This window comes from Acyrthosiphon pisum, chromosome A1 (assembly GCF_005508785.2).
Source record: "Acyrthosiphon pisum isolate AL4f chromosome A1, pea_aphid_22Mar2018_4r6ur, whole genome shotgun sequence".
Lineage (NCBI taxonomy): Eukaryota > Metazoa > Arthropoda > Insecta > Hemiptera > Aphididae > Acyrthosiphon > Acyrthosiphon pisum.
In genome coordinates, this window is record NC_042494.1 from 70,462,419 (window position 1) to 70,484,536 (window position 22,118).

The window sequence follows — 22,118 nt, forward strand, 5'->3', positions numbered from 1 at the left end:
AGCGATAAGAATTCTGTAAGCAGATTTGAATTCGTCATCAAGTCTACTTGAAATCGACTTCCCCACATTTTTGATATTATCCCCCAAATTCCAGAAAAAGTCATATAAAAAAAGAGTATTTAAACATTTTTGTTTTTCAATTTTTGGAGAAACTAAAATCAAAAAATCAAAAATGTGAAAAATTCGATTTCAAATAGAATTGATAACGAATTCAAATCTGTTTTTAGAATTCTTATCGCTTCATTAGATCAATTGGTATGTTTGGCAAAAAACACGTCTAAAATACTATGTCGTGCGTGTGTTAGACAAAAACAGAAAATCACGGTATCGAATACCCTTAAGTAAAATGTTAATTGTAGGGGATTAAGAAAATAAACGTTTGTGACAACTAAATTAGGTAGGTATTATTAACGAATATATTTTATTTGGTTATTTGCATCTATTTAAAATCATTGCACACAGCATTATTAAACCAAAAAAAAATTAATTAATTATATTTAACTATGCAGTTATAAATATGAGGTATAATCATGATTTTAACTTATCATATAATATTTTTCAAATTAACTTAAAATTGCTGCCCTATGTGCTATGAGTATAAACACAAAACTATAATAACTTACAAGTTTTTGCCATGAATTATTTTACTTATTTTACTATTTAAATTATTAAGTTGATTAAAAAACGAATAAACTAGTAAGTTAAAAAGTAACTTTGGTAGTTGAAATATAAACAGCTCTAGGTGAATAACGAAATAACAAAATACTTTTTATTGATTGATCGAATTCGTTTGCAATACAGAAACGAGGTACAAGCATGAAGTGATGGTGGACAGCGAACCGATTCTTTTTGAGATACTAGACACCTGTCCAAAAGTACGTATGAATGTATGATTATTAATATATCCTTATAAGAGAACGTCGTACACTCGTACCACATGTATTGTCTTTGTCTTCTACCTAAAGCATAACATAACAAATTTCACGTTTAGAAGAATCCATCATCATTTTATTTTGTATTTAGAGTGAATTTACTTATAAGTTATTATCAAACTTAAAGGTAAGAATATTTTTCAGGGTCAATCTACAATTTTAAAATTCTCATAATTATGGCTTCAAAATTAAAATCATATTATGTGAGACCCGTGATAATATTCTTATTTCATATCATTAAACTTGATATTATGACTACCTACTGTAATAAGTTATTACCTACCTAGTATTATTATCAAATTATAGTCAATTCACTCTGATATTAAAAATAACTGATGGAGTAAGATGAATTATTCTGAACGTAAAATGTGCGTATATATTGTGTACATTACCTTTCTATATATACCATAGAAAATAAAATTATCTAATTACGTGGAATATAGAATAAGTGAGTTATCCTTGCACCGCAGTGTCTGAATTTTAATTTTTTTTTTAAACTATTATACTAAAATATTTATTATAATTAAAATTAGTGAATTTAAATGATTCAACTAGAATTTGCACCTAAATATTTCCCTGAGAAATATAAATTTTAGATTCGGAGCAGAACGATGTGTGTGTTTTGTATTATTTTTTGTGACTGTGTACTCGATAAGTAGTCGAAATAATGTTTCAATTATCAATTTCAGTATCTTTTCCGGTGGAAAGTGAATCTAGTTGGTACTTTTAGGAGTAAAAATTTATAGTTCCTAATAATTTTCAAAAGAGCTGTGTAAAGGACTTTAAGTATTTATAAAACAAAAAAAAATTAAGGAAACACGGGACTCAACTGCAAAAACGCACTGAATGTACGTAATGGCAGACGTTGCTAGTTCCCGGATGGGTGACCACCCGGGATTTTCAGCAACGAATACTTGCCACACATACAATTATACAAAACGTGTTTTCAACCGTTCCTCCCCCTACTAACAACCTACAAACAAACAAAAACAGCTAATGGCCTAAGTTTCCGGGCTTAAGCTTCTGCTTTCTACCATCTGCGTGGTATAATCGGAGAGATACGATAAAAATCGGCTTGACTCGATCTAGTTATAAATTATTGACGCTTTTGCAGTCACTATAATAATATGTTCTTACTGTATACTCCTAATAATACAAGGCTGTACCTATAGGGAAAGTTAATGATATTTTTTCCACTGAGTTCAGTTGATATTTTACAAATTTTTTTAATTTGGTCATTTCAGAGTTACTTAGAAACCAGTAACTAATTTAGTACACGAAACTTAAATTAAGTTAATTTTTTTAACATACAAATAGTCAATAGATAGTTAAAAATATATGGTCGTATACTCGTATGGTATCAAAAACAAGTTACTTTTACTGAAAATAATGTTAAATTTTCTATTACGGCATATATATCATCAGTAATAATTTTGTTAATAAACGTCACTCGGATCTGATAGAAAGTAACTAAGTTGATTTTTAAGTTTATCTTATAATATCAATAAAAAATCAATTACTTACGTTAAAAGATAAGTTAAAATTTAACTTAACTTTAACTTTTGTAACATTTTATGCCTAGCAGGAACAAACTATATCTATGCACTATACGTCTATACCTACAAAGAACATTGAACGTGCGTATAAACTATAAATACTCGGGTAAGTTTGTACTTTTCGGCGGTTTATCATGTGTTATAACTTATAGTTACCTGTTATATATTTTGGTTTTCTGTTTGATTTGCACGCTGCAGAAAAATTATAAAAAATAAATTATAAGTATAATAACAAATAAACACCATATTACAGTATAATGTACCAGAAAACTTGTAAACGTTTTACGTTGTGCCTACAAATAGTATAATATATAGGTAGGTAGGTACGCGGTATTATAATGAATTTCGAATTATATATTATTATCGTCCGTGATTCAACAACTCACTTGTCTGTCGTCTGTCTGTAGGTACATGTATTGTTATGTATACCTACATTTTTTTTTTATAGAACGACGAAGAGTTACCTTTGAATGACGTTTACAACTGGGCGGACGCGCTTGTGCTGGTGTTTGCTATAACAGATAGACGTTCGTTTAATTACGTGCGCCGCGTAAAACAAACCATGTTGGACACTTTCGAAATGCCCGTGGCGCTGGTGGCCAACAAGGCAGATATGGTTCATCTGAGACAAGTCAGCACGGAAGAAGGTATACCTAAATTAATATAGCAAATATAATATATACCTAGTACCTACATGAAGCAATATGCATACAATGTTTGAATTGAACCTGTAATTTCACAATGAACCTTGGCCCAGGGGCCTCCCCCCTATATTTGCCACTGATTTTAGTATTGTTTTATATTATTTGTTTCTATTTTTTTAAGTTAATTTGTTTGAACTCTCCTCTATGAAAAAATCTTAAATTACGCTACTGAGGTAGCCAGGTAGGTATACGGTATACCTAATATATTTATTATGATAATCCCCGACTTCTCGTGTGTTTTTTTGAAATATAATAATATTAGGCATTTTAGGCCTATAATAATCCGTCATATGAAATTATGTAATGTGGAGGAAATTGTATTGAGATAATAACAAATGTAAGTTAAGTATATGATTAAGATTTCAAGCGGTTTTTTTCAGTTACCTACCATGACACCATGTGGGTGGTAAACTTTTGCCGTCGGTATGTTGAAAAAAAATCACTTCATTGGAAATAATTTAAACTTTTAGTTGATTACTCCAATATTTTGTTCAACAATGAAAATAATAGGACGTATATATTTTAATAGTATTCAAATAATTTTAACAAATATCTGGCCAATAATCATTTTATTCCTTACGTATATTCCTGTGGTGCTACAGGTGAAATATTGGCGAAAGATTTCGAATGTTGTTTCACTGAAGTGGCGGCCGCCGAACAAGTGGGACAGATCGCCGAGGTGTTCCTTGAAGTTTGCAGAGAGGTGTTGAGTGTCCGGCGGAAGAACAAACAATCTTTGCTAGACCGGATGTTGGGCGGAAAGACGGCTGTTGTAAAGGCGTACGCCCGTGGTAAAAGCGACAGCGCTTTGCCAAAAGAATAACTCATTGGACAGAGCCAATACAATCTTCCGGATATAGAGTTATAACTGCGTGGTATATAATATATAGTATATACATTATACACATATCTAAGTACATGACACATAATAATATATACAAGGTAATTTTTTTATCCGCAGACAATATCTCGGTAAATAGGTTAAAGGAATTTTCAAAAGTTTATGGACATACTGTTTTACAATTCCTATGACTTAGAAACTAGAAAAAAATATAATTCCTTGCATAATATTATTAGGTATTGGATTAACAAAATATATTATATTGTCTGGTTCGTGACAAAAGAATTACTCTGTACCCATGACTAAATAGATCTATCTATTTAGTCATGCCTGTACCTATATGTAATATATTATTATGAATACGATAACGAAATATATTATGGTCATAATGTTTATATATATTATATACCTACATTTGGATACGAGCAAAAGTGGATTTCTGCGCCGTCAACTGCAGAAACTGCAACATATACCCATATAGTACAAGTATATTATATTATAAATATTAAATTATAATAAAATAGAACTATATTACACGCATACTGCAGCTGAATGCAGATTTATTTAAAACAAAACACTCATTACATTTGTTATGTGTACATAGTATATACCTACCTCAAGTACATTTTTGTGTTTTCGTAAAAAAATGTTTTGTTTTTTATAATTTAGTGTACTTAGTACTTACCTACAGCACTTAATTTTTTCAAAAAGACATTTATTAATAATTTATTATTTTAATATCTGAACGTGATAATAAATTGTCTTTTATTATATGACCTGAAAATGTAATACATGGTTTAATGGCATATTATGCTATATTCACAATTATTTAATAAATTGTATATTTAATAATATCTTTTTTTTTTTTTAATTTCAATTTTAAATAATTGTGGATTTTTAAAATTATAGGTATGACGATTAATGATTATTAAGATTTATTTTAAATTATTTTTTTACATTAGGTATTGAAACTTGTCTTAATATTTTGAACGACATTACTATCATTCAATTCAATACATTTTCAAAATCACTAATTTTTTAATAATTAATATAGGTACTATATTAATATAATAACGTTAAAATATAATTCTACATAACAAACTGAGTTGCATACTCAATATAATTTTTTTTATTATTATTAATGCAATGATAAATAAATGCAATTAAATTACCAGTAATTTAATAATATGCAGCACTTGTTTTCTCCCTGGTGAGCCGTGAGTATAACACTCGGTCACTGCAGTATCTTTTCTTTTTATTTGTACTTTTACAACTATTTATTTAAAGGGAGTTTATCGTTATCAATGACCATTGAACATTTTATATTTATGTATAATTGCAGTTCTACTCATTACTCAATTGAGTTTAGTGTTAATGATACTTTGACGACAGTACCTACGTATTTTTAGAAATTAGTAAAACATAATATCGGTCATAAATTATGATTAACCTTATCATAAGGTGTCCATGTTTTATTTTACTTAATGTTTTGTTTTAACATACTATATTTAACTATTTTTTCGTAACTAGAATACCACTCACTGCAATTATAGTCAACACTTTACGCCATACGTTTGTAAACCAAAAACCAACTTAACGTTACAAATTGGAATGATTAACCGATAAAATTATCAATTAGCGATAAGTGATTACAAAAATTAACGAGTGAGAAGAGGAAAACAACGAACTGCATGAACGTATTTGTTGTTCTAAGCCAGGAAAATAAATTTCCTCAGCCAACTTGATTATTTTATCATTTATCTATACAATATTATTTTTTACTAGAAATGGTTGGTCAAAGACAAAATATTAACATAAGTCTTAAATTATTGAAGTTTATTCTGGGAGAATGGCCGTCCTGAACTCCAGAAACATTTATTATTGGGACGCTATATTCAAAACCGATACACCCCCCTATCAAACAAGGGACGTATGGCAATCCTACCTAGTACCTTATTATGTACCTATAATACTCTATAGATATAATTGTAATTTAAAATAGTAAATTTTATTAACATTGAAAAATGTATTGTTTTTTTTTTTATGTTAGATTACACTATAATTTATTACTGAAAAGATAAATTAACAAGTATTATTATCTCCTGAGTTTTTGACTGTATTAGTAGGTAGCATATTCAAAACAGAAATAAGGTACGAATATTTTACGTTAAATCAAGGCTGCAAGGCTGGAAGTTGCGACTCAAATATCAGAAGGACTTTAAGCTTTCATTTTGAACGCATTGGTATAATATAGTACCTATACATATATTAATATTTGATATATCTGATACATATTTTGATAATATATATTATTTGAAATATTGAAATTCAATTATTTCAATTAAATGTACATATTTTAATTAAATATTTTAAATAGGTACATTTAAATACCGTCCCATTTCTAAATCGAATAAAAAGCCATACAAACATTTTGTTGATTATTCAGTGTTATTGTAACACTTCCTAACGTCAACAAAATATTCATATGAAATGCACATATAGTGTATAGCGTGTTGCCATATTTTATTTTACTATTAATTAAACATTTATGTATATAATTTTCATCGATAAAATAGTATGACCTCTACACGGTCAACCACGCATTTTAATTTTAACATTCTATTTTTTCGTTACTGAAATTGGATTACCACACACAATGTTCACCCATTCTACGACACTCATTCGGTAGGGCATTTACAATAATATATTATATGCGCCTCATGTGTGGGTCGGGGTGAAATAAATTTGATGCCACCACTCTCCCATAATATTAACATGGCACAAAAATTATATTTTAAATAATGTTTTTATGTTTAAGGTACCAATATTTTAAAAGTGTACCTATGTATAAAACAAGGATATTTGCCTAAATCGTATTAAATATACTATCTTATAGGTACACAATTAATTTATAAATATAATATCCAGTCCCAATAGAAAATTCATAATTTCTTCCTTGATTTTTGTTAGACAAAATCTACAATAATGTCATTGAAATTTAGATTTCTTGTTAAATCAGCCTTAACATGGAAAAGTTATGAAAAGTTTATCCGTTTTCTCGTACATGCAAAATCTGATTAAAAATCAATAATCTCAGTATATTTCTCGAAGTACTTAGACCATATCGCACACGGCACACCTATACTACACGTCTACACTTGGGGGGTGTATTTGAACGTTTGAAAATTCTTAAATTTTGTATACCTTTTCAAACCAAATTTATTGGAGGGTGGAATTGGGAAAAGTGAACTAATCGATCTCAAGCAGATATACAGTAGATTCTTAATATGTCGAACGTATTGCTATCCCGAATTTTTCGTCATCTCGAACTACTTTTAATTCTCTTTGAAATGACTATGTATTACACTTAATAGAGTATTGCTCTCGATAACTCGATATAAAATTAATCGTTTTTTACATTATGTGGAAATGGACAATAATGTATTCGTATGTGGAACATGGACAGATAACGAAATTTTATCAGAAACCATCGAAAATACCAGAGAGAGTGAAGACGAACCACAAAATGAGGAGTAAGTCTTTTTTGAAGTTACAATTAAACAAGCTAAACATGCTTTAAAAACACTAAGGAATTTTGTTGAGACTACTATAGGTATGGAAGATAAGGTTTTTTCTGCAATATCTAATTGGAAGATGTCGTGGCAGAAAGAAGTAATATTAAGCAAACTTTAATGACAGATTTTTTTTAAAAAAACAATTTATTCGGGCACTTCAGTATTTTAAGTATTCAAATTATGTATTTTAGACATTCGTATTATTTATTATTCATATACATCATACAACATACATATTTTATATTATTATTTAATAAAACTCGATATCTCGAACTTTTTTCTGTTCCCCTTGAGATTCGATATAACGAGAATCTACTGTAATAACAAATTCAAATCAGTTTTCAAAAATATTATTGGTATGTTTTGGCTAAATTAGCAGTTCTATTCAAAGTAAATTCATGCTAGCCAGTATTATAAATATCAAGATATGAGTAGGTATAGATGCATACTGATTACTAGCCAGTATTAAAAAGTAGGTACAAATATATAAATATTGTTAATAATTGTGTATAGAATTTTAAATTATTGTGTAATGTGTTATACCTAAAATATTAAATTACACGTCTTAGAAGCCAGGAATTTAGCACTCGGAGAATGAGCTATCCTAACTTATTTCATTCCTCAGAAAAAAATGTTTTCTTTAAATTTTAAATTAACATTAAATAATAATTAATAAGCTAATGTTAATTATTCCCGCTATACAAAAACTATAAATAAAACTTACCCACGACTTCTTAATGGCCAAAGAAGAACCTCCGATATGCATCACATGTGGAATACACACAACAGTCAAACATATATTTACTGAATACCTAATATAATGTCTGCAGTGCAGACAAATTCCACAGGCGATGCACCCGAGATCCGTCGTATCCAAGGAATTTCACATTTCAACGGATTCACATTTACCGTACCCAGAATCGTCTGTAATGACACCTGTGGATGTACTGCAATACTGCAGGTAAGTATAATACACAACATGGCAGTACAGTTTGGTGCTGCCAAGTCTAAAAACGGCTTGACGAAACCGCCGGTCGACGAGACATCAAGTATCCATGATATGGTTACCCCTGGTAGTCGTAGGAACGAACCCGACACCTGGCCGAAAGTAGAGTGCCTTGATAGAGATTATTATCAAGGCACTCTAACCGACAGTAACTACGGTCATTTCGTCGTCATTTTTCATCATTAACGTCCACTCGCTGTAAGGCGCTAGAGGAGTTCTATCTAACTGTGGTTAGTTAGACCATAGAGTCTGGCTAATGTTTTGTTGCAGCGCTATATCGACTAGACCGTAATCTATAGAATTTATAACGTTTTATAACGAGTGTTTGGGCCATAGAAAAGAGATTAAGGGCCGTTCTTACAATGTCCGGTAAAGTGTCGGTTAACGCTAACCGGATGATAACAGATTTTATTACCGGCAGAATTCCGCCAGTTAAGTGTCGGTTAACTTTAACCGGAGGTCGTAAAAACCAGCCTAAGTGTTTGGGCACCGGATTTTAAACATCACTATGGGCTCTGAAAGTTCGCGGAGTTCGACCTCCTTCCCTTCTACCGTTATCGCACTCATTTCGTACGCCTCTGTGCACCTTCGTCCTGAGTTCGCTTCGCACTTTTGACTGGACGCTATAGGTGTCTTCGCCGGAAAATCCGTCCGATTCCGTTTACATCAGCCATATAGTGCGCGTTCGCTCGTGCAGGTTTACCGCAAGTATTTAGTGTACCGTGCCGATGTCGGATCTCCGCACTTAACCGATCACACCTGACATCCACCACTGGAATTAAAGCGTCAGTCAGACATCAATTTTGACCCTTTCTATCCCCGAACCAAAAGGAATGTTATTGAAAACTAGTTTAAGTAAAAAAAATATACCTGTAAATAATAATATGGCTATACTGCTATAATCCTAAATAGATTTACACGAATATATATATTTTTTTTATGTTATTTAATTGGTATTTATTTGATAGACATTATTAATATATTATTGTCCATAAACGCTTCAATAAATTAATATTTTCCTTCAAACAAGATAGAGAAAAAATGGCTTGATAAAATGTGAGGACATTTGGTGTACAGCTTTCTTTTTTTATTGGCCATTAAGGAATGAAAAAAAAATTCAAAAAATCTCAAATTTTCGCTCGATATAGGTATAGGTAGGTAGGTACAAGTCTTTATTCTTCAAAAGCCTCTTAATTTATGCATTTGTAATATGTATGCCAAAAGTATTTGGATTCAGTAGCGGCATAGAGGTTGGAAGTGAGACTTTAAAATATATAAAATAATTATCTGCAAATGCCTTCAATACGAGCTACAGCACAAAATATTTAATATATTATTACCGTATGATGTATAATACTAATAAATGAATAATAGTAAGTATAAGTACCTATTACTTACAATATAACACAAGACAGGTATAACCTGATTGGTATAATAGTAATTTTAACGATGGTGACGAAAGTCATAATAATACCTATAATACTATAATAATGTACCTATATATCAATAATAATAACCATTGGTATTTATAATATAAATCATTAAAATCTTCAGTGTAAAAAAATACTTATATTCCCAGAAAATGCATTAAAAAGGTAAAAAACCACCTATCACAAAAATATATATACCTAAGTATATTTGAAGATCCAATTCTTGCAACGAAATTTTCAGCCCAAAAAATGCACCGATATTGATATTATCTAAGCTTTTAATTGACATGGTTCTCCTTCTACCATTGCCTAAACTGTTTAGGCTAAACGGCTAAACATTCCTATTTCCTCTTTAGTTAAACCGATTACCTATTAGTACCTATATCTACTTGTTATGTCACAATATCACAGCTATTGCCGCGCTATATTGGGAGTCTGCTTTTGGAGATTTTTTATCATTTAGATAATGGTTAAATCTTCAGATTAACCACCAATTATTGAAACACCTTTTTTAATTTGTGTGGAAAATATGAGAAGATATAATTATCTAGAAAATATGTAAAAATAATAATAAAAAAATAATATTCTTAAAGAGAACAACACAATTACTGCGCAATCCGGTAAAACTGTAAAAGAATTATACAATTATACCTACTACCTAGCTAGTTATACATAATATAAGAACTGAGCGCTACACGATTGGCGTACTTGGCCAATGTTGGTAAATGGTACCTAGTACTTGGCAAGTATTGGGCTGGTCGTTGGTCATATCTCCCACATAGCTGCTCATATGCGTCACTAGGGTTAAGATTCTGAGGGGAGGGGGGGGGGGCTAAAGTCCACCTAACAAAGCTATTAATTTAAGACGATTTTTAACCAGTTTTCATATTTTCGACTACTCGTAGATACAGCTCCCCTTAATCAGGGGCATAATTTCAACTTTTTGAAAGGTATGTTAATCGGAACTAGGAAGGCCAGTGGCGCAACCAGGATTTATTCAAGGGGGATGGGTTTCAAAATAATTTATTTAACTACTGTTTTTCTGTCCTTTTCCTGAGTATATACATACATTTAATTTCTTAATAAACACAATTTGCTGAGTTTAAGACCAATAAAAAAAAACACACAATTATATTATTTACATTTTTAAATTTATATTTACAATGTATGTCAATTAATTATCATCGGATTAGACGTGTTATCAACAAAATACCTAATGCCCAAATCTAATCTAATAACTAATAAGTAATAATCAATCTAATCAATAAATTTCGATGAACATTTCACGGAAACTTTTAAAAATAAAAATACATTTATGACATAAGCCAAGGGGGGGAGAGGTCCGGACCCCTGGGTTCGCCACTGAGGAAGGCCAAACAAATTTTTAGTGGTCTAATATATATTGTACAATAGATCTATTATAAAAAAATGTTATTCTCGCTACGCTCAAAAATTTGAATCTTTATATTTTCCATGTGATAATTCAATATATTATGATTAATGAATATTATACTATAAGTAATAAGTCATAGGTGCAAATAGCGTTTGAGATTTGGGAGGGCTAATAGGGCTAATAGGGCCTTACTTAGATAATATGGAATAAGCTTAAAACAAAATGTAGGAAATGTTTGGGAGGGCTATGGATATTTTTTGGGGGGCTTAGCCCCTAAAGCCGCCCCCTATTTGCGCCTATGAAGTAAGTACTTAAATAGGTAATTTAAACTTAAAGAACTCGTGCAGTAGACCAGAAATTCTAAATTACATTATAAGTAGGTACATAAGTAGCGTGTTTATAAAACGAATCCTCAACCACAGATAAAATATTTAATATAAACCAAACATTATTATTTTTAACAGTGCCGTAGCCAGAAAAAAATGTTGAGGGGGGCACTTAATTTTTTTTTTCTGGCCTTTGAAATGCTAGAAATTAGAATATCTAATTATGACCCCTTTATTCATAAAGTGTATCTACTACTCGTTTTATGACTATATTATATTTAATATTTATGTTAACAAGTATGGTACCTACATTGGCTACATTTTAATATAACAATGTATTAATATTATTGTAAACCATAGGTTAATGTATTCATCAATATTATTATCATTATATCAAAATGTGTTGTAAACAAAACATTCCATTTTTGGTTCGAATATTATAAAAATTTACTAACAAAAATACAAAACTATATTAGGACTGTTGAAAGCTGGTAGTTTTTTCGTGCAATTAGATCAATAAGTGGAAAAAATATACTTCCAGAAATCCAATTTTAATTTCGATAAAAACATAACAATTTCTCCGCTTTTTGTGTGTTTGGTTGGAAGCGATTTTTTTTTTTTTAGTAATTCAAAAGTAAAAGTGAATTTTGAAAAAAAAAAAAGAAAATTACTCTGATACTATAATACTAATTAAACAATACTACAGATTATAAATCCATTTCCTATATAATCTAGAAAAGAGATTAAGGAATTCAAATATGTGTTTTCAAAATTAAAATAGCCAAAAGGGCTTTTGGTACTGGGTGAATTTGTCTTCCATTTTTTGGGAGTTTTGTGGCACATGTAAGTTGAAAATTTTTTTATCACAAAATATAGTGACCTGACTGCACGTATGTACTTTACTGGGGTTCAAGAATCTTAGCCGTCGTTTATCTTAAATTACATGAAGCGTAAGGGGAACTCGCACACACTAATGATCAGTCACTACACACATAGATACATAGTACTAACGATGGATGTACAATATTTCCTAAATCCGACCCCTTCAAAATGGTTCATTTCGACAGCCTTAACTTTAAATTTTTATAATATATAAAATATAAACATATAATATAAAACAAGCTAAAAAAAATTTCGGAGGGGCACGTGCCCCCAGTGCCCACCCCCTGGCTACGGCACTGATATTCAATTTAAATAATTAAATAATATAACACAGCCGTATTTGCTGATACTTAAAAACTATTTAAGACTAAAAAAGATTATTTTTGCCTGAAAATTATATTCAGGCCAAAATACAATCTTGATCAATTTTAGGTATAATGCATAATCATACCCTACAACACCTCAAATGACGCTCCTGCACTCCAATGTAGGCGGATGGTGGGACCTCAGAAATATATTATATCCTCAGCAGCATAATATAATATTATTTTGAGGATAGCCGCCAATGCATACAAGTACACAACATTACAACAATAAATATCTCTATTCTCTATGGTATCTTCAGCCGTGGCTGGAGCTGTTAATATTTAATCGCCTATGCTGCGACTGATAGTAGACACAAATCAGAGTTTCGCACGCGATAAAGAAAGATGATAAAAAAAGGCATCCAAATTTTAAATTTTAAATTCTAATAGAAGTTACATCGTCGATCTCCGTTGTCATCTTGTCGATATAATAATTGTTGTCTTAGTTGTCCTCCATAATTTTCTCCCGAAATCTGTACGACACGTCGTATATGCAGCAGTCATCGTTTTAATTATTAACAATATTTTTAATAAACACCACCAGCTACATAGTCCATATAAGCACAGCGACGACCTGAAATGACTGTCCAAATATCATCAGTTCACAGTCTTTCACCGATACGTGAGCGATGAACGTCGCGTACAACCCTCCAGGCGGCACAAAAAACGACTGCGATGGATGATAATGATCAAGTGATTTTTTACCCAAACCAAGGAGTAGACCCGCACAACCGATGCTGTGGTGGTTCCATGTGGTGTATTCAGGTAACAATAATATAATCAATTTTCTTGTATTGATGTTCATACTATTTGTTTTACCAGGACATATGTGGTATTATTTGTGCGATATTTACGTGGCTGTTGATACTGTATGCTGAGTTTGTAGTGACTTTCGTCACACTATTACCATGTCCGTATCCCATTTTTCAGTGTGTCAACATGGTGATATTTCAAATCTTTGCCTTCCTTGCGATGGCTTCTCATCTGCGCACAATGTTCACAGATCCGGTATGTTTACATAATCTCATTATACTTTTTAAATGTTATGATAATACATACCTACCTACATAATTTAATCAAACATTAACATACAAACTTAATTAGGTATTTTTTGTTATTTAATAATGTACTTACTTGTATTTATTCAATGCATTTTTGATTAGCTGGTCTACATTATTACGAACGTTAACCTAACCTATTGATACATTTAGTTTAATAGGTCAGAAAATAATTTGTAATAAAATGCATGGTCATCAAGTTTTTCTTTATCACTGAGATACAGTAACGTTGGATTTTTATTTTAATGCTAACACATAATAAATATAATTACACGCTATATTATATAGTATACAGTTGTATTATTATTATGTGTATTATGTTTACTTACATGCATTTTTACACTTTATGTATACTAACTATAAAGATTAAAATTGTAATACTATGCTATGAATAATCTAATTAAATCATATTATTGAAATTTGCAGGGTGCAGTGCCAAAAGGAAACGCTACAAAAGAAATGATACATCATTTAGGTTTACGTGAGGGTCAAGTGATATATAAGTGTCAAAAATGCTGTTGTATTAAACCTTCAAGAGCCCATCACTGTTCTGTTTGCCAAAGGTCCACTAAAATAATTTTTAATACATAAAATAATCTTTCATAGTCAAACTGTATTATTACTTTTAGATGTATTAGAAAAATGGACCATCATTGTCCATGGGTCAACAATTGTGTTGGAGAGAAAAACCAAAAGTTTTTTGTATTATTTACGGTAGCTATATTACATATTAATATCTACTTATTAACCTACAGTATCAATGTTTAACCATTCTAAAATGTCATTCTTTAGCTTTATATTGCTGCTATGTCAATGCACGCATTATACTTATGTGTCAGCCAATTTGTTTGGTGTCTACATTCCGAATGGAAGCAGTGTTCTTGGTATACACCTCCTGCAACAGTAGTTTTTTTGATATTTTTAGGTTTTGAAGCATTGCTTTTTGCAATATTCACCATGGTAATGTTTGCCACTCAGCTACAAGCTATATGCTCCGATGAAACGGTAATTATGTCATTTACTAGTTTACTATCTACAAAAATTGTGTTCGATGAGTTAACATTTTGTTTTAATCATTAATAATAAATAAACAGTTTATTTTTACTATACACTAAACCCATCAATTTTTTCCTTAAGTATTTCGATAATCTTTCAATGGATTATTGTTTTCATTTAACTATTTAAGTTTGGACGTGAAGAATTTCTTTTTGCAATAAGACAATAATTAATAATATCTATACTTATAACTAACAAGTAACTAGTTGTAGATATAATTTTAATGAGTGTATAACAATATCTTTACAAAAAAATATATAAAAATATATAACTCGTAAATTAACATGATGTTTAATGTTTATGTGTTGCAAAATTTATTTTATATTATTAATTTTAAGATATTTAATCTACAGTTAAGTCCACTTGTTCACGTAATTTATCCGTGTGAAAGTTGGGTTATTAAATTAACATAAAAAAACTAATAATAATATTAATGTCTTATAATTATTCCAGGGTATTGAACAATTAAAAAAAGAAGAAGCTCGGTGGATGAAAAAATCTAAATGGAAGAGTTTACAAGCTGTATTTGGCAGGGTTTCTATAACTTGGCTGTCACCTTTTTCACGGCCAGCTCCTAAGATCAAAGTAGATAATTATCTACAGGTCTAGTGATATGAACAGTATTTACATATTTTTAAAGTAAACCACTCGTACCTAATAATAATAATTCTACACTAAAATAATCTTGTTATTTTAAAATAAATTTATAATACTTTAAATTTAAAAATGATGACTGTATCAAATATAAGACAATGATTCTTTTATTAAGAGAGGATCTAATTAATAATTTTAATTTTTTTATGAACTTAAATTGCTATTTTATTATTGTTAAATCCTTGCTATAATACAGTCAGTAATTGGTTAATTTGTTACTTTATAGTTTATGTACTTTTATTTGAATTACTATATTTTGCTGCTTTTTCTTACTATTTGTTTACCATTATTAATATTGACGAACAATACATTAATACTAGTTTTAAATACATATTATGTACACAAATTATTTATCAAAATTGAAACGCCTTTTCCCGTCAAATCTGTATCCATAGGCGGGAGAATTTTTAGCATCTACAAGAGCTGGGTTTCGGTACTTGTAGAATGATCCGTGACCGTGAGGTGATCTGGATGCTCCATTGCTCACACCATAGGCTTCTCTTGGATAAAAAGCTTCAAATTTTGCACCAAATACAGATACTATGCCCCATAAAGCTAGATATAAAAGAATCTGTAACTGAAGAGTGTGAAAATAATGCATTTTAAATGTTATAATATTGAAATAATTATATCAATAATAGTAAAAATGCATTGTCTTACCTTCATATTTGTGGTTAATTAAAAAGTCTATACAATAAATATAAATAAACAAAGTCAACTGATTAAGTTTGACTAGTTTCATTCCATGGTAGGTAACAGGTATATGGAGCCCATATTAACATTTTATAATCATAAAAACATTGTGTAATAACATCTTGATTGGTTACCAACTTTCTCTTGACCATGAACACTAAATGTGATAGTAGCATGCCTATTGCTCTATGTGAAATTAGGTTTATTTAAATAATTTATCACTTAGAAAAAGAATTGAATAAAATATTAAAATTTACAATCAAAAAAAATATATTGCTTATCATAACAAAATAATTATTATTTTCTATATTACTACAATTTCTAAACAAGAAAACTCAGATTTCTTATGTAGACAAATATTTTATGTTTATTACAAATAATATAGAGTATTATATAATTAAAAACATATCACAATTCACATCTCAATCACATTGATTGTAAATTCCTGGTTAAATCTGAAAAATTAAAACGTTTCGTCAATAAATGAACACAAATTAATATTTTTTTTTAGTATTCAATTAATAGTATATTGTATCAATTTACTTTCAACAATATTTTTAATAGCCACAACTGTTGGTGATCTAGCATATTTTTGAATAAAGTTGACACCTTCATCGCAACATTGTCCCAAAGAAGGATCTAACGGGACTGATCCAAGGAATGGAACGCCCATTTCATATGACATCTGAGCAGCACCTCCAGTGTTTTTTGGAAATATTTCAGATGTCACTTTACATTTAGGACAAACAAAAGCCGACATATTTTCAACCACACCCAATACAGGTAATCCAACTTTTCTGGCAAAATCCAATTCTTTACGGACATCTAACAAAGATACTTCTTGAGGAGTAGTTACGACGACTGCTGAAAAATTATCGGTTGATTTAAGGAATTGAACTAATGAAAGGTGTTCATCAGAAGTTCCTGGTGGAGTATCAACAATCAAATAATCCAATGTGTCACCCCAATCAACTTCAGTCAAAAATTGTTTGATCATAGCTAGAATAATATTTATGAAAATATAATAATCTAGTTGTAATATTTTTTAATGTTATCAAGAAGTAAAATACTATACACAAATTACCATTTTTCTTGGGACCCCTCCAAATTACAGCGTCATCCTTACTTTCTAGCAAAAATCCAACAGACATGATTGATAAATTCTCTTCAACAAACTAAAATAATATAAAATATTTTAATTAATTTTAGTTTTGATAAACATTTTTTGAATTATTAAATTCACTAATATAGGTATCTATACTATTGTTCTTACCACAGGAGACCATCCTGATCCACTTTGATGTATCTAGAAATTAAAGAAATTAAAAAATTAAAAAAATGTCTAAAAATGTTTAATAAACAAAGTACAAACATTTTCATCTTGAACACCAAATACAAGAGGAAGTGATGGTCCACAAATATCAACATCTAAGACTCCAATCTAAACATTAAAAAACAATTGGAAATAAATAAGTTATCAGATTGTAACAAATTATTAGAAAAATATCATTACATTTTTCTGTTCATTTTCATTGGCCAATACTCTAGCTAATAACGATGTGAATGTACTTTTACCTACTCCACCTTTACCAGACAGTACTAGTATTTTATACTTTACTGAAGACAGTCGATGTTTTAACACTTCTAAAGCTAAATATCCAAGAAAAAAATGTAAAATATGCGTTAAAAGAAAATGTACAACATAAAATATATTTTTACTTGCCTGGGTCAGGAAGTTGAGTTACACCAGATGCACAAATATTTTGGTTTGGACATCCTTGACATGCAGATACTTGACCGGCAGATGAGCTATCTGTGCCTGGACAATCTAAACATTTCAAAACATACAAATTATAAACCAAAGACAAATAGGTAATTTCCACTTGGCATTCAAAAGTTGGTAGGTATACAAAATAATAAACTAAAGTATATTATTACTTATTATCAAACAGATGTATAACAAACACAACAGTTAACTAAAACTTACGATTAGGAATGTTAGGATCCATTAATTATTTTAAAAAATCCGTTACTTGTAGCATTTGAATTTAAAGAATCTAATAAAAACCCGTCTCTGAGACAAGTACTATTAATATTTAGTGTTTCCTAATTTCCTGTAGAAGTACAAGTCAACAATATTGTTGACTGTTGTTGCACTAGCTATCAGTCTTCTGTAAAGTGATAAAACCACGGTATCTAGTATCTACCATAGATGGGGACAGTTGGGTCCCGTGACAACAACAATTTATATATATTATTTAATATTTATATTATTGTTGTATTTATTTATGGTGTCTACCATAGACATATATATAACTATTATATGTCTATGGTGTCTACAGCCATAAAAACCATGATAATAATAAAAAAAAAATAGTTATTTATTATTTTTTTTTAATTCGATTGGATTGTCTATCAATACACCTTGCACGCACAGAATATTCTATACATGGCAAAAGAACTTTTACCATGATTCTTTTATCATGGTTCTATGGTAGTAGTGGAGTACTATCAAGGTTTCAGTGACACTGTGACCAAGGTGTATTTATCAATAAATACACCTTGACTGTGACAGTGACTATCATTAATCATGACCGTGCTTATTAGTGAGTTATAACTATTAAGTATTTAGTATAAATAACTAGAACCAAACGCTTAACTTACAATAATTTTGAATATTGAATTATCATATTTTGTTTTACGTTTACTGCAATGCCAATGATCGAAATGTTCGATTCAAAGTTGTTTAATTAAGTATTTTATAGCGATATAAAAATGCAGATAGTTGCGTTCTAATAAATATATTTTAAACTGACAAAAATTTTTCGAAAATACCTAGGCACCAAAACAATTTATTTGTAAAAATTTCTACTGTTAAACACAACTCTATACTGAATTAAAATGGCAAAACTATGTGAGGAGCCGCTGCAGGTAATTTTTTTACTCAATATATTTTTTTTTGATTAATTATTTGTGTAGACCTCATTTCTAAATATTTATTATTTAATACAACATATTATATATTACATACCGTACTATTGTCAGGGTGAATATTTGCCCCTCTCTGATTTTGAAAGCAGTCTATGAGCTGGTTCTCGGTTGTTTCCGTTTAATCATTATTGGTGAAAAAAAAACTTTTTTGAGAAAATATTGTATCGTGTAGGTACTGGATAATATTGTTAATCTATATGTGTGTGTGTTATTTGAAAGAAAAACAACATAATATTGTATTGGAACAAGAATAATTGATATCATAATCCTATATAATATGTAATTTTATTTATAAAATCTAAAATTAGGTACTAACAAGTAACAAGTCCAAAGACAACAATCATTCATCATCCTTATTTATCATTAATTTCAGTTTTTTTGTTGCAGTTATGTAGTTCTATTGTTTATTGTGTTAACTTTAGTTTGTTGTAGTGGTGTACTGTATATAATTTAATTTGTTCGGTGTTTCCATTTATTTTTGAATATGGACTAATATCTCCTTGAATATCTCCAAAAAAAAGTAATAAGTGGTAGCTAAGATAGATGGGAGGAAAAAATGTAATTACTACAAGTCGACCCAGGTTCACTAAAAATTTCATAGATGTTTAAAAAAACTGATAAAACTTGAACCAGTGAGCAAAATATGAAAAAAACATAATTATAACTTAATACCTATACTGTGTACATTTTTTCTTCCCTTAATGAGTAAAAACTCAACTAGGTATGCCAAACAATGGGATATGGATTAGCTATTCATTAAAATTAAAAGTGATATTTTAGGTAAAATAGAATTAGACGAGGATTTAGATAAAGCAGTAGATATATTTTCAAATACAAAAAAAGATAAGCAAACATTAACATATAATATTATGAAGTAATCTTCATTTAATGTTGTACAGAACAGGTCACATATACATAATTATTACTTATTTGTGTAACAATAGTCATAACAATATTATATTATAAGTTCATGAAATAACTTTGAACGCAGGATAACAACGTTTTCTGTCTTTATCTTCGGCAGTACAAAGCACTGCCTTTGAATGTGAGCGCATTTACATTGTTTCTTTGTTTATAATTTCTTATTCAAGTGTATTGATTATTGAATATAATATTTTATGATATAGATATCATTTATTTGTTTTTTTAATTTTTAACATACCCAAGTGTCTTATAAATGGCACACTGATGTTTTTCATGAAGGACAGCGTGCAAACATTTCTCCATCCCCAAAGGTTTTGTTGATTTGCGCTTAAACCACCTTTGATCTGTATCGCTATAAAAGTATATATTATATATAAATCTCTACCGAAATCCTATGTTTTACGGGTTTTATTTTAATATTATTTGAGTTATCTATGTTACTTAAATGTACTCAATGTATATACATAGGATGACTGCAGTGTCACTTAAGTTTCCACACCACCTATGCTTGTTCTATAACTATATTATTATTATTATTATTATTTTGTTTATTATATATTTTGATTATATAATATAATATATTACATTTTATTGATTATTATTTAGATATCAGCAAAGTCCTATTTCTAAGTTTTCAACCGCTCACTATTCCTATTGAACCTCTATTGAACCTGTCTTAAATGTCTCGAAACTCATTCATAAAAATTTTTATACAGTCCTGGAACAAAGTGTTTATTTTGTGTGTGTGTGACGCTGGCCGGCGATAGTGGGTGATGTAGTTGGTGTTGGAATGAAATGGTGAGGGGACGACCATATTAAATAAATAAATTTTACAAAATACATAAAATTATCTTACTTGCTTTAGACATCTATACATCTATAGTTTAGATTAGCTGCCTCGACCAAGACGTTTTTGTAATTTTTACCTATTTTGTCAATATTTGAACTTTAAATGATTATAAAAAAAAATGTGACATTGGATTTAGGTACACCACAACCCGTGATTAATCGCGAGCCATATTATATTTTCTGAGAACACAAAACACGTATCAGTTGACAGGATATGGGGATTGCCAAAGCCACGAGTTATACGAGATATACTTATATATGTATATGTACGCAACTATAGGTCTATAGACCAGGATGTGGTATCTGATAAATAGGGCGCGGATTTTTATGTAATAAAAAAGTCAAAATATGTAAATATTTATGTTGTTATTTTTGCCAAAATATGTATTAAAAATCATGAAATATTTAACAACAAAAAATGTGTATTTTTAATTAATTTTTAATCATCTAAAAAAAGTAATAAAGATATAGAATTCTGTTACATAACATATTTTTTGTACTGAAGTTTATTTATCTTCATTGCAGTCGTCTTCGAAACAGTTTGAAACAATGTACATTTGTAGATTTTCAAATTTAAATGTGGGGCGGTTAGGTTTAAAATTGATTTGTATCTGCTGAAAGAGCGTTCCACGTCAACTGAGGTTAATGGGGCATATTTCATATTTGATATATCAGATGGTGCAAATTCGATATCCATTGATCCATTGTTTTCATTTGTATTTAGAAGAATATTTCTAATAGTTTTTATGTTTTGTAAACCAACATTTTTAGCTAGTACGTCATTTAATTTATTTTTTATTATCACTCCAGATTCTCCTTGGACTTCACTAAGTGTATTTGCTGCATTTTCCACTATTTCTAGGCTTTCAACTAATGTGAGATT

At 29.7% G+C, this 22,118-nt stretch overlaps 5 protein-coding genes across 6 annotated transcripts in view; 3 read left to right on the top strand and 2 right to left on the bottom strand.

The window, feature by feature from the left end:
- LOC103309419 (ras-related and estrogen-regulated growth inhibitor) overlaps positions 1-4,569 on the top strand; it is a 9,431-nt gene extending 4,862 nt beyond the window's left edge. The window contains exons 3-5 of the mRNA XM_008184776.2: positions 802-875; positions 2,937-3,135; positions 3,795-4,569. Coding sequence (XP_008182998.1) covers positions 802-875; positions 2,937-3,135; positions 3,795-4,015 — 494 coding nt within the window. The 3' untranslated portion in view covers positions 4,016-4,569. The remainder of the gene's footprint in view (positions 1-801; positions 876-2,936; positions 3,136-3,794) is intronic.
- An 8,776-nt stretch (positions 4,570-13,345) lies between these two features.
- LOC100161802 (palmitoyltransferase ZDHHC3) lies at positions 13,346-16,109 on the top strand. Its single transcript, XM_001950971.5, has 6 exons — positions 13,346-13,775; positions 13,833-14,018; positions 14,495-14,631; positions 14,698-14,782; positions 14,861-15,073; positions 15,578-16,109. The coding sequence occupies exons 1-6, from the start codon at positions 13,686-13,688 to the stop codon at positions 15,731-15,733; spliced, it is 867 nt and encodes a 288-aa protein (XP_001951006.1). The 5' UTR covers positions 13,346-13,685; the 3' UTR covers positions 15,734-16,109.
- Positions 14,984-16,645, bottom strand: LOC100159759. Of its 2 annotated transcripts, none has more exons than XM_008184778.3 (2): positions 16,439-16,645; positions 14,984-16,349 (listed from the first exon to the last, which is right to left on the bottom strand). In XM_008184778.3, the coding sequence occupies exons 1-2, from the start codon at positions 16,442-16,444 to the stop codon at positions 16,125-16,127; spliced, it is 231 nt and encodes a 76-aa protein (XP_008183000.1). In that variant the 5' UTR covers positions 16,445-16,645; the 3' UTR covers positions 14,984-16,124. The 2 variants fall into 2 exon arrangements, with proteins under 2 accessions (XP_008183000.1, XP_001951056.1); XM_001951021.5 differs by having other exon boundaries at positions 15,173-16,355.
- A 166-nt stretch (positions 16,646-16,811) lies between these two features.
- On the bottom strand, positions 16,812-18,602 carry Nubp1 (nucleotide binding protein 1 (MinD homolog, E. coli)). The gene is made up of 8 exons (NM_001163112.1): positions 18,459-18,602; positions 18,195-18,299; positions 17,985-18,121; positions 17,844-17,912; positions 17,745-17,777; positions 17,556-17,646; positions 17,015-17,470; positions 16,812-16,926 (listed from the first exon to the last, which is right to left on the bottom strand). The coding sequence occupies exons 1-8, from the start codon at positions 18,478-18,480 to the stop codon at positions 16,898-16,900; spliced, it is 942 nt and encodes a 313-aa protein (NP_001156584.1). The 5' UTR covers positions 18,481-18,602; the 3' UTR covers positions 16,812-16,897.
- A 434-nt stretch (positions 18,603-19,036) lies between these two features.
- LOC100168641 overlaps positions 19,037-22,118 on the top strand; it is a 9,529-nt gene continuing 6,447 nt past the window's right edge. Inside the window, exon 1 of the mRNA XM_001951105.5 lies at positions 19,037-19,402. Within this exon, the coding sequence (XP_001951140.2) occupies positions 19,373-19,402 (30 nt within the window). The 5' untranslated portion in view covers positions 19,037-19,372. The remainder of the gene's footprint in view (positions 19,403-22,118) is intronic.

Excerpts from the sequence above, each read along its gene's own strand:
- LOC100161802 (XM_001950971.5), top strand. The coding sequence starts at position 13,686 with ATGGATGATAATGATCAAGTGATTTTTTACCCAAACCAAGGAGTAGAC. Across the intron at positions 14,019-14,494 it reads GCACAATGTTCACAGATCCG|GGTGCAGTGCCAAAAGGAAA; the intron begins GTATGTTTACAT and ends TGAAATTTGCAG. Across the intron at positions 14,783-14,860 it reads AGTTTTTTGTATTATTTACG|CTTTATATTGCTGCTATGTC; the intron begins GTAGCTATATTA and ends GTCATTCTTTAG.
- Nubp1 (NM_001163112.1), bottom strand. The coding sequence starts at position 18,480 with ATGGATCCTAACATTCCTAATC. Across the intron at positions 18,300-18,458 it reads GGATCCTAACATTCCTAATC|ATTGTCCAGGCACAGATAGC; the intron begins GTAAGTTTTAGT and ends TGAAATGTTTAG. Across the intron at positions 17,778-17,843 it reads TTGGTGTTCAAGATGAAAAT|ATACATCAAAGTGGATCAGG; the intron begins GTTTGTACTTTG and ends TTTAATTTCTAG.